Below are 12,521 nucleotides of genomic sequence, written 5' to 3' on the forward strand. Positions count from 1 at the left end.
ACAAAACCCAAGGCTCTGCAACCGCTGCTTGCTTCTTCTTTATTACATGCACATATTTATGAGGGTCCCTCGCTCTCTTTACTGACCTTCAGAATACTCCTTTATGGATACACCGGCTCCTCTCTGTTTTAACGCACGCTGTCATTAATGGTCACGTCCAAATTATATTTTATCTTCTCTCAAATCATACTACCACGACATGATTTTAAAAACCCTACTTCAAATTCTACTCTTATTTGACCAAACTAGTACAAAAAGGTTTCCATCAACTATAGATCCAAAAGGTCAGTTGGAGAAGTTCACCCACTCCTGTAACGGGATTACGGTTTTGATATCATTTTTCCAATTGTTGATGCCTTAGATGTAAGTAATACAATTAATACCAATTGTTTTAAAAAAATTGATCTTAGGGTTAAAGTATTACCCTTTAGATTTTGATATTTCAAAACCTCAAAATTCAATTATTGAAGACAATCTTAAAGTTGTTGAAAGTCTCGTGAACTCACAATATTCCACCCGATAACTCAACCTTATTTTTGGCCCTCGATGAAAAGAGAAAATGATAATGAAAACTATGGTTCTCTTTCTCCCTGTATAGTGGAATATAAAAGTTATGAAAACTCTAATATTTCATAATTGAACTTAAGTGACTTAAACCCATATAGGTTTAAGTTACTTAATCTAACATAAAATAAGTCATAATTAATTAATAATTCATATCCAATCATATAATATTATACTTTTTTAGTCAAAATATGACATTATAATTTTAAAATTTGTTTATAATATTAAAATAAATTCATACTTATATGATCTCATGGAGCTTCTCTTTATCTAATATCACAATTGATGGCAAAGAAAAATTAATATTCCTATTGCTAAGCTTTTTAATGCTTATTTATTTATAAGTTTTTGAAATTAACTATATTAAATTCAAATATAAAACAACGATTGATGATTATATTTCAGTAAATGTATTTAAAAAATAACACGAATCACTGTACAGATACGAAAAACCAAGTTACAGTATAATCAAAATTATTTGATTAATTATTTTATAAATATAAATTTATATTTTTAAACTCAAAAAAAAGTCACCACACACATCTACTTGTTGATTGAGATGTATAATGAAAAATTTATGGCTTAACATCAATTATTTCATTATCAATTTTTTATCAAAATAAATTTAATGATTATTTTTAATTTTTATAAACCCTCTAATAAAAGAATTTTTATTTTTTTTTGTAGATTTATTATATTAAAAATTAGTTTTGTAAATTTATTATATTAAATAACTAAAATCGTTGGATTTTATTTTGAAAGAAATTTATTCACAATATAAATCAATTAAAAAAAGTTTTATTTAATATAATTATCATAAACTATATATTTTTATTTTTATTTTATTGGATTAAACAATTAATAATAAAAAGTTTGATTTAAAAGAAATACAATATAGTATAGGTTTTTTAATAAAAAAATTGAGTGTTTAATTAAATTTAATACTTAATGACTTATATTGACTTTAATTTAAATCATATTTAAATTATTGAATTTAAATTTATTATTTAATTTTTATTTTAAATATTAAAATTATTTGATAAAATTAACTTAAAATTTATTATAAATAATCATATTAACATATTTATCCACATAAATTATACCGAAAGAAAGTCAATTAATAATGGAAGTTGTAGAGTAATAAAAAAAATCATGGAGGTAATTAAAACAAACTATGATAAATTGTTTTTGCTTATTATTTAAAGTTATTTTCGACTTTAAGTTATATTATTAGTTTTTTTTATATCAAATATACTTAATTTGTTTAATGATTTAAATTAAATTATTAAGTGATTTAAAATATATTTGATAGTGATTCTATAAAAAGTTTTTAATATTTTTAATTTTTTATTATTTAAATATTAAAAATACTAAAACGTTTTCTAAAATTGCACTCTTTAAGTTATCTTAAATGGTTAAACTAACCGCAAAGTTACCAACCATTTTTCTTCCGTTACGAATGGGGGTAGCTCTTTTTGTGAAATAAAAAAGACGATCGGAGAAGGTCAATACCTAATGAAATATTCGCACCGCCAAGCCGACTCTGACCACTCGGCGCTACCGTCCCTCCTCCTATCGTACTTGTCTCTGCAACTCTATCTCTCTCTCCTACTTTTTCTCTGAAGAAGGAAAAAGAAAAGGATAAAGAAGTAAAGAACAATTCCATGAAAACAAAAACAGAGATACTTGCCTCATACACCCATAAAAATCAAAACCCAACTTTATCACTCTCCCACCGAAATATCTCTAACAAATTCTTCACTGTCTCTGTTTTCTTTCTCTAAGATCTTTCTTCACCTTCTCTCTTGCATGGCTTCAACCGTTCTACTTCAGCCATGAAATCCAAGAACCATCATCACACAACCCCCGTTTGCAATGGCAACACTAGCGAAAGCAGCTCACCGAGTCCGCCACCCTCGCCTCGCCGGCACTCTGCTGTGCCCCATTGCCGCCGGCTGCTCCGCTCCAAGACTTTTTCTCAGTCCCGCCGTGAGAGCTCCGTCGCCGGCATTATTATTCGGCGTGGTCTTCGGTACTTCCTGCTTCTGCCTCTGTTCTACATCTCTGGACTGCTCATGTGCGTGGGTCCCTTCTATGGTCTTGTGTGGCAGGCTCCTCTCCCTGGTTCAGTCTACCGTAGCCACGAGATCTTTGAGAAGCTTTGGCACGAAATTGAATCCGATAATTCCTCAGCTATTGAGGTTGGGATAATGGGTTTCTTTCTTTTCCTTCTGGATCGTCATTTTCTTGTGTTTTTCTGTTAACTCGTGGGGATGGGGGGTGTGGTGGGACGGAGAGAGAAACAAGATGAAAGTAAAATTTGGGACTCGAGAAAACCAAGGGAAAAGAAAACAAAAGGAAAAAGATCTTCACTAAGCATAGCTCAACGCTTGGGAAAAAAACATGATTCAAAATGCTATTTTCAATTCTTGCCCTCTGTTTTCTCAGAAACCAAACAGATGGTAATTTATCTGGTTCATCTTCTAAGAAAAGTGTTCGTTCATTTTTTGCATATGGGGCTAGGGAGAGTTCAATGAATTGCATGTTTATGATCATAATGTTTGAATCTTGCTATCAGTTCTTAACGTGCAGCTCAATAAAAATACCTGTAGAAATGCCCTGCTTATTTACCGATTCTGTATTAAAATTAACAGTTGCATACTTTTCCTAACCACGTCTGGTTTGGTAGCTCAGAGTCAGTGTGAAAAGGACTAGAACGCAAAGACTTGAAAACATCCACTTCACCGTATCCCGATAAAATACATTAATTATTTCATTTTCCCTGATAATTTATTTGTAATCAAATCAGGCACTCTGGGTTGTATTTGTTTTAATTGAAAACAACAGATATTGAAAAACGAAAGTTATGATGTTGTTGGATGAGGTTTATATTAGCATAACTGTGTCCTTATTAGAACATGTTATATCATTAAATGGAATATGCTTTTTTGCTCTTATGTTCGAAAAATTGCCCAAATAATATATTGTGTGTGGCCACAATTAGCCTATTTCCTAGGATGGTAAAGTCACAAAATAAAGGCAGGCAGGCTAGGAAGCCATTTTTTGTGGCACCAAGTGCTGGGTTTTGGATCCATTACAGAACTTTCCACTGGTACCAGTGGGGAGCCTAAGCAATTTAGATTATACACTGAGAAGACAGCCTAAGAGGAAAAGTTCTGGTTGTTCTGATAGTTTGATTGATAACTAGACATAATTGACTCTAATCCCAAAGGGAGATTTTGTATTTGAGATACTTCTATCTAGCCAGGAAGATGGTGATGGTAAAATTATCATGGATTTTTAAAAGTAAGGTTTGATGCTAAAAAGAGAGAATTCTCTCTGATGGGGGTGTTTTGTTTCTTTGTACTCATTTTAGTTGTATGACATATTTTATTGATTGTGTATGATGTGTGATATCTCTATGATAGCTTGTGATGATAAGCTGTTTCTTGTTGCAGTTGTCTTCTGTATGGAGATACAATAGGAGGCTGAAAGAGCAGAAACCTTGTCCAAACACAAGCTATAGACACCATTTTGCTACAAAACATGGTATATAACTAATTGTGACAGATATTGTAGTTTGATCGCACAATTCTCCAAGTTTTCTTATACGAGATTATAGATTTGGGTTCTGGGAAGTGCTATTACACATCTTTTTATGTTAATGCACTAGAAGGAAAATAGCTTGGTCTTGTATGATGAACTGACATTTCCCACTGAATCTCAGAGTCGCCTGACCCTAGTGGCTACTTGATTGTTGAGGCTAATGGCGGCCTTAATCAACAGCGCTCATCGGTATGCATTTCTTTTAGGACTTGTAACAGTTTGTTCAAACTTGTTATTCTAAATGCATTTGAGCATGATATGTTTGTTCATTTTTAGTCCATGTTTTCCTTAAAATGCTCCATCATCTCTGTTTTTTTTTCCTCATTTTGAATCACCAGATCTGAATTTCTGGGAAGTGGTGCTATGTTGCTAAATAGGTATGCACACTGTTGCATTCTTATGAATAAGGGGAATCTTTCCAGAATGGCAGACTCTCAAAATGACATTGCAACAGTTTCATACAGTTGATGAGACAGAGATTTTAAATGTCAATCAAACTTCCATCACTAGGGAATGCATGTCGCTCATGGAGGCTTGTGGCCATCTAAGACCACAGATTAGACATTTGAATTATTCCTTAATTGTCAAAATCTTAAATGTAAACAAAATACATTGACATCAGAAAAAAGCAATACAGAAAATAATACAAATGATGGTACATTAGTACTATTAAAGTACTAAGAGCATCTCCATATAATCCCTTCCATAACTGTTTTGTGCAACTGTATCTTGCAAATTTTTAATCTTAGTTATTTTTTTTTCTTTTTGCCTTGCTTTCTGTTTAAACTGAGAGATGATGGAAAAAAAATGAGGAATTTTATGACTATATGCGTTTTCTTTCTATTATCTGTATACTTTGAAACTAAACAGAGCAATAATGCCTGCCTGAATGATACCCACCTTTATTTTCAATACGTGAATATAGAACTTAATCTTAATGCTCAACAATTTTTTGCAGATCTGCAACGCAGTGGCTGTAGCTGGGCTTTTGAATGCAATACTAGTCATTCCTCACCTTGATTTTCACAGTGTTTGGGTGGATCCAAGGCAAGTTACTAAACTATTTTTCTCAGGTCCTAATTTTATTTCTCAACTCCAGTAGAAAGGTAATCTACTGATGACTGGTTTTAAGAGTCATGTTTGTCTACAAAGGTATGTTCAACATAAATAAATCATCTTCTTGCACTTAAGAAACTTTTAAACAGGTGAAGCCAGGAAATATCCTAGATTATCTCAAGAACTGTAGATGAGGGCTTATACAGTATGTTTCTAGTTTATATTTGTATTTTTATGAACGTTTTTGCTGTTTTTTCAATTGTTTATGATTGGGAAGATTCATCTGCAATGATAACAGTTACCCACTCATTTTGATTTATCAGAGACATGGCTGAACTTTCATAGTACATTTGCAGTTGTACTACATGATTTGAGAAGGCTATTATGAGAGGCTCAAAGCTGATTTGTACTACATGATCTCTTTTTTAGCTTATGTTTTTAATTTTATGGTTAGGGAGGACCAAATGCTGGTCCTGCTGCCAAATTTACAGAGCCAAATGTGATAACATTTGCATACACGTGAATCAAAAAGTTTATATTCTCTCTGTCCTTGTCACTTGCCTAACCTGCCTTAAAGTTTGGCCTGAAATAGAACAAAATATTATTGTGTTTGGAGCTAAAGCAAGGGTGGTTGGGAGATGTGTAGTCCCAGATAAAATGGCCTAGCCTAGCACATCTATCCAAAAGATGCCAGAATGAACTGATGAAAGAAGTATTCATGGCAAGCATAATAAATTTGATTCCTTTATCTCCTTACTCTGTATGATTTTACCTGTGTACTTTTCGCTCTCTAACTTCAACTATATTTCATTTGTTTTACAGTGAGTTTGGGGAGATTTATGATGAGGACCATTTCATAACCACCCTCAAAGGGTTTGTAGAAGTGGTCCAGGAGCTACCGGAGGTAGTGATGGAAAGATATGATTACAACATCACTAATATACCAAACATTCGAATTGAAGCTTGGGCTCCTGTAAGTTATTACTTGGAAGAAGTTTATCCAGTCTTACGCAAGCAAGGGTACATACTGAATCACGGTTTCTTCACTTACTTTATAACCTCATCTTGTTCTCAATTGAATGGATATTGTGGAATACTTATATTTCCATAACCAATGATGTCAACAAAACGAAAAAAATAAAAATAAAAATTGTTTATTAGTGACCAAGTAATCCCCTTTATTTCAGTTGTTCATCCATGTTTCTATATCTTAAAATTTGTTCAAGCCCTGCATTGGGCTGTTTCTGATTGGTTACTTAATTGATGCAGAGTTATTCGCATAGCCCCATTTGCTAATAGATTGGCAATGAATGTTCCTCCTCGTGTTCAATTCCTGAGATGCTTAGCCAACAACGTAGCATTGAGGTTCTCTTTTCCTGTTTCAACTCTTGCTAGGAAATTAGTTAAACGAATGATTGAGAAGAGCTCAAGAACTGGTGGAAAGTATGTTTCTGTCCACCTTCGTTTTGAGGAGGTATTAATGGTTGTTTTCAATTTTTGTTCTTGGCAAGCTCTTGATATTTCTAATATTTTTTTTAATAGAGTTTTAATGAATGGAAAGTTTTTTGAGCATCTCTCTTCAACTTGTAGGACATGGTGGCCTTCTCATGCTGTCTATATGATGGAGGAAAAGCTGAAAATTTTGAAATGGACTTAGTTCGAGAAAAAGGGTGGAGGGGAAAGTTTAGGCGTAAAGACCGTTTAATTCAACCTGGTCTCAATCGAATTAATGGAAAATGCCCTCTAACTCCTTTGGAGGTATCCTAAATATCTACCTCTCATTGATTTTATATCTTTAAAATCTCAATTTTGTAGTATTTTTATGAATATTTTAGTTCTTCCATTTAACTCTTCTTCCTCAGTTCAATATAGTGCAGTTTCTTCCATTAAGCCATAGGCCATACTCTATCTCTTGTGCAGCCTCAACCCTAGTTCTTGCTAGCTTTCCCCTTATGGAGTGCCTTTAAAGGTGATTTAGTTCAAGTTTAAGGTGCTATGAGGGCAAGAGGGGCCTCAACAAATTTGGTTTAAGGCCCACCAGGAAAGAAATTATGGACTATCTTTTGCCAAAAGATATTGCCATAAATTGGCTAAATAGTGGAAAAGGATTCTGCAGCTGACACAAGCAGTTCAATAAGGCTTTATTGGGTTAATTTTTCATATTTATTTATAGTTTTTTTTTCTTTGGAATAAGATCATGGTGTTGGTAGTTTTCCCTTGGATATTTTCCCTATTATGCAAGCCTATACCATGGGGCTATCTGCTTTTGGTTTCAATTCTTTTATTGTGCATTATTTGTCCAAAATGTTTGCATGTTAAAAACAAATGTGCTTGGGTGCCAAGCTTCCATCTGCCCGGACCCTCACTTTGTTTTCTTTTAATTCTTTTCATGTCCTGAGTATAACAGACTCAATTGAATTGGGTAGTAACCTGGGAATTTCAGTTATCTAGGTTTTGGATTGTGTTAAATTGTTAGTATCGCATTTATATTTGCGCCTTTTGTTTTGTTCCAATGGGAGATATTTCCTTGCAGAAGACCCTACCTCTGTAATTAAGCTAATGTTTGATTTTGGTAGTTTAGAGCTTTGTTTATTTAATTAATAACTATTGAAGAATTTGCTGTTTTTGATTTTGAGTTCAGTTATAAAGTTTCTTTTGTGTTGGGAACCTTGGATTGCTACATTCCCATGTCCTGGATCGTAGGGTGCATGCAAATCTATCAGTTATAAAGTTTCTTTTGTGTTGGGAACCTTGGATTGCTACATTCCCATGTCCTGGATCGTAGGGTGCATGCAAATCTATCCTAGGCTCTCTAAATCTATCATAGCGGATAAATAGGTATTCAAAAACAATATGGATACCATAGAAAACATAGATCTACAGAATAAAACCATATACCTTTGATCCGAATGTCCCCGGATCAAATTCCAATCGATGTAGATAACTCCAAAGTCATAATGGATCTTGTAAAACCATGATATTATGCCCGATGACTCTTGCTTGTGTCTAGGCATTGAGATGGTGGAGATCTCAAGGGTGGAGGCTAGAGTTCTCTCTCTAGACTGGGAAAATGACAAGACTTGGAAACCTTAACCCCTAAAGAGGTATTTATAGGTTTCTTATTGGGCTTAAGTGATTTAAGCCCACCATGGGTTTGGGTCACTTAATCTAGCCCCAAAAGGTTGCTAATGGATTAATTAATCATACAAGGTCTTAATTAATCAATTAACTCAGTCCAAACATACCATTCACTTATTCTTGTGCAACTTTGCGTAATTGCAAAAATACCCTTATGCACAAAAGTGAACTAATAACTTATCTAACCCTCATAAACCATGCCATTAAGGAATATGAGCGGGGACCACTGAGACCCATAAGAGTATTGGTTCCCTCATAATCAAATTCTGAAATTGACTCAATATTCCACTGTAGAGAGTCAACTGCACTTTAGTAACCTATGTATATATCAATGAGACACCAAGTTCTCGAGTCCGTGACCTACTATCTACTGCATACAGACTCTCCATGAATTGGTATCCGTAATTTAATAAGGTAGTTCTATCATCTATCAAGATTATCTCTCCAATCCTTGAGTTACAAATTTCACTCATTATGTGATTAATTGACATACTCTAACTCCAAGGAGCATATGTCAAATTAAAATAAAGGAATTAGCGTGGCCATAGATTTCATAATCATGTCTTTTGGATCACCCAAGGGGATACATTGTTTCAATCTTATGAGATATCATGGTGTCTCTATTAAGAATACCTGTTGCCACCAACCTCAATTAACAGTGACCCAATTCATAGAAATATATGACCATTTTAAGGTCTCACCCATAGGTCAAAGTCTCTTGTTGATTTTAACACAGACTCAATATCCTCTCAAGGTTGAAAGTCAATGCAGAATAGTAACTCAGTGAATCATGATAATTAATAGTCTTACGTCATGATTCATCGTAGATCCTGTCCAGTGTGCATCACATACACTAGTGCATTCAGCATGGGAAACCTATCTTGACGGGTAAGACAAGTCATCATTTCAATTAAAAGATGATGCACTATAGTCTTTATTAGATTGCCCAAATCTATGAACCAACTATGGACAACTTATCTACTTACAAGAAGCCCATGACTTGTATCTTCTGTGCAACTCCTAATTCGCCAAAGTCATGTACAATGTAAAAGACATGGGTTGAATGCTCAAATTAATGTCAATACACCAAAAGGATAGTAAGGGGATAGTTAAGTCCAACTTTGTTACATCATGTCTTGCTTTAAGGGGCTCAATCCCAACATTTTGAACCTAGTAGAAGTTGTTTCAACCATTTTTTCTTGCGTGAGGAGAAATACATGCATCAGAATTATCTTTTATCTTTTTAACTCAATATTGCTTTGTCACTTTTCCTGTCATCATGGCAATAGAGCCTTTTAGGAAATTGGTTTCTGTTTTGTAGATTGATGTAACTACCAATTATCATTACTTTAAAATCTCAAACTAAGTTGAAGATAAATAATAGAATATGACAATTAAAATTATGCATTTCTATGGTGTAGTAAGAATGTGATGCACCTTAATAGTCAATATTTGTTTACTTTTCTGGATGCAATTGGTTTCTTTGGATGTTTTTGTTCCAATTATGTCATGTGACTGTTCATATATTTTTGGAGTCCTTGCACTTACTCATTTGTCAAGGCAAATGATAACTCTTTGTTGTATATGTTTTTTTCTGTCAGCATAGGTAGGAATGATGCTACGGGGTATGGGATTTGATAACAACACTTCAATTTATTTGGCCTCTGGGAAAATATACCAGGCGGAGCGACATTTGGATCCTCTACTAAAGATGTTTCCCCTTCTCTATACCAAGGAGTCCCTTGCAACCTCAGATGAGCTTGCACCTTTTAAGGTAAATACTGTTTCTGGCTCTCTTGGAAAATGTCCGTTAGTGTGTATGTTGGATGGAGTTGACTCCATGAGCTGCCAAAACAACTCATGTGACAAGAAACTAATCATCATCATTGTTATGCCATATCCCCATTATTTGGGTCAGAAATATTAGTCAGTTTACTGTTCGTGTTGATAAAGAGCCTTTGTTTAAGCATAAGCCTGAAATCTTAAAAATTTTCTTATTAATGCATCCTCGCCCTTCTCAACTATATGGCTCCTTCCCCTCTTAGAGCCTTTAACTTGCATTCATCCCTCATCACAACGTTCTTCGTTAGATGCAGTAGTGAACTTTGTTAAGTTGGCAAATCGTTCCACTGAATGCTATCCACCCTGGGCTTGGTCAAACCAGAATTTCATCCATTTCTCACCTACCTTTTGAACCTGGACTGGACGACCTTGCCCATTTTTCAAATTAGAAGTTCTGAAGTGTCCCTGCCTTGGTCTTCTTTTGGCCAGACCTGTTCTTGGATGTCTGACTAGAAGAATAAGTTTCACAAATTTGCCAGAGATTTATATGTGGACTTGGGGCAATGGTTGTCAGGAGCAGACAACAAATCAACCTGAAATCTTGGATTTTTGTAGGAGTTAACCTGGCTATAATTTTGATTAATTTTCTTTGGGCATATAACAGCTTAATCCTTAAGCAACACAGGCATTTTGAAATTAGTATTTTAACTATCTTATGGCTTTTAAAAAAAAATAATAATAAAAATTCTCTATTTCTTTAACCTTTCATTTTTACAGAATCAGTAAAGCAATAGCATGTTACTTTAATCAGGAAAAATATGGTTTTTTTGTTGAACCAGGTTGAGGCAAGTCTGGTCAGGCTGGTCTGCTCAATCATGTTTCTATTGCAATTATTTGATTTTCCTAGTTACTCTTCTGAGTGAACAGGCCAAATAATTATCAGAAAACAAGCAGAATCAAATTAGACTAAAACATTTAATCTTATGGCCAGTCACAGCCCAGTTTTTACTTCACCCCAGAAAGTTCTAATACCTTGCTTTAACTCCTATGTCCCTTTGGTTAATAGGGCTATTCTTCAAGGTTGGCTGCATTGGACTACACAGTATGTCTGTTTAGTGAAGTTTTTGTGACAACTCAGGGTGGAAACTTCCCCCATTTCCTGATGGGTCACAGGAGATTCCTCTTTGGTGGACATGCTAAGACCATTCAACCTGACAAGCGGAAGCTCGTTATTCTGCTGCAGGACATGGATATTAGGTAGTTTCCTTTCTCTCTGTCTTCACTCTAAATTATCTGCCCACAGGCATGCATGATTGTGTCTGTTAGGACAATGCTATTTCTAGAATTGTTTTCGTCCAAATGATACATAAGACACCATGTCTTAACACTTCAACAGAACATCTTGAAAGCAAAACTAAAACTAAAGTCAGAGAACCTTGAATAGAAGTCCATACTTTTTCCTATATCCATGACAGTAAATAAAAAATAAGCACTTGTATCGGTGAAAGCCTCAAGGAAGTGTGAAAAGGTCCTCGTTACATGCTACGAAACTATAGAAGTTTGATTCTAAAATCCCTACTTATGCTCTATCCTCCTGCAGTTGGAAAGCTTTCAAGAATGAGATGGAATCAATGCTTATCGAGAGTGATCGGAAGGGGATGAATGTACCCAGAATTAAAAAGTCCAGAAGAAAGTCTTCCATCTATACCTACCCTTTGCCAGAATGCAGGTGTCTCCTGGAAGCACAAAACTCAACAATCAAATTTACTCATACTACCCACATGCTTGATGATGAGGCTGAATCCGTGGTATAAAGAACACACAGCATGCTTCAGCAGCTTTCTTCTGTGCAGAACCATAGACATTGTACTTTATCTGGCCTTGATCCCTCTTTGATTTTTCTTAAGCCCCTGTTAAGTGTGGAACCTGTGATGCAAAGGCAGGTAAGTCATTGCAGTTGTACAGGTGAGAGATGCGGGTTTCCAATTTTGGCCTAATGGGGAATTCTTGGGTTGCTGCCCTTGTGAAGGTTATGAAACTCTTTTTCTACACCTACATATATGTATATATAAATGGTTTAAGTCATTAATCTAAGTATCTGCTAGAGAATGAACACATTCAAAAAAATACTTAAATGAAATGTCATCTGCACTCTAGCCTCTTTTAACTGGAAAATAAGATTAAAATAAAATAAATTCAAAAAATCAAATTCCAGTTTTCAAAATAATAAGGGCATGATTGACCATTGTTCTTGAATTATATATATTATAATTTTTTCTTAAACATGCTTTTAGAGCAAATTTGAGGTATTTTTAATTATTTTTAGAGAGATTTAAATAATAATAAAAGGATGGAGAATATTTTTTAAAATGTTA

The 12,521-nt window shown here is 34.4% G+C and overlaps 1 protein-coding gene across 2 annotated transcripts; it reads left to right on the forward strand.

Annotated features, from left to right (window-relative positions):
* The first annotated feature begins 2,100 nt into the window (after positions 1–2,100).
* LOC117907462 (O-fucosyltransferase 10-like) lies at positions 2,101–12,277 on the forward strand. 2 transcript variants are annotated; one of them, XM_034821008.1, is made up of 10 exons: positions 2,101–2,765; positions 4,023–4,113; positions 4,292–4,359; positions 5,129–5,217; positions 6,049–6,246; positions 6,496–6,700; positions 6,817–6,984; positions 9,971–10,138; positions 11,213–11,403; positions 11,747–12,277. In XM_034821008.1, exons 1-10 carry the CDS (start codon positions 2,400–2,402, stop codon positions 11,958–11,960), a joined length of 1,758 nt encoding a protein of 585 aa, XP_034676899.1. In that variant the 5' UTR covers positions 2,101–2,399; the 3' UTR covers positions 11,961–12,277. The 2 variants fall into 2 exon arrangements, with proteins under 2 accessions (XP_034676899.1, XP_034676900.1); XM_034821009.1 differs by lacking the exon at positions 2,101–2,765 and adding an exon at positions 2,823–3,026.
* Positions 12,278–12,521: the final 244 nt, after the last annotated feature.

Source organism: Vitis riparia, chromosome 18 (assembly GCF_004353265.1).
Source record: "Vitis riparia cultivar Riparia Gloire de Montpellier isolate 1030 chromosome 18, EGFV_Vit.rip_1.0, whole genome shotgun sequence".
In the NCBI taxonomy this organism is placed as follows: domain Eukaryota; kingdom Viridiplantae; phylum Streptophyta; class Magnoliopsida; order Vitales; family Vitaceae; genus Vitis; species Vitis riparia.

Bases quoted from the DNA above. Each gene is read 5' to 3' on its own strand.
- LOC117907462 (XM_034821008.1), top strand. From the start codon at position 2,400: ATGAAATCCAAGAACCATCATCACACAACCCCCGTTTGCAATGGCAAC. The intron at 6,701-6,816 runs GTATTAATGGTT...TTCAACTTGTAG, and splicing joins TCCACCTTCGTTTTGAGGAG to GACATGGTGGCCTTCTCATG. The intron at 10,139-11,212 runs GTAAATACTGTT...TTTGGTTAATAG, and splicing joins ATGAGCTTGCACCTTTTAAG to GGCTATTCTTCAAGGTTGGC.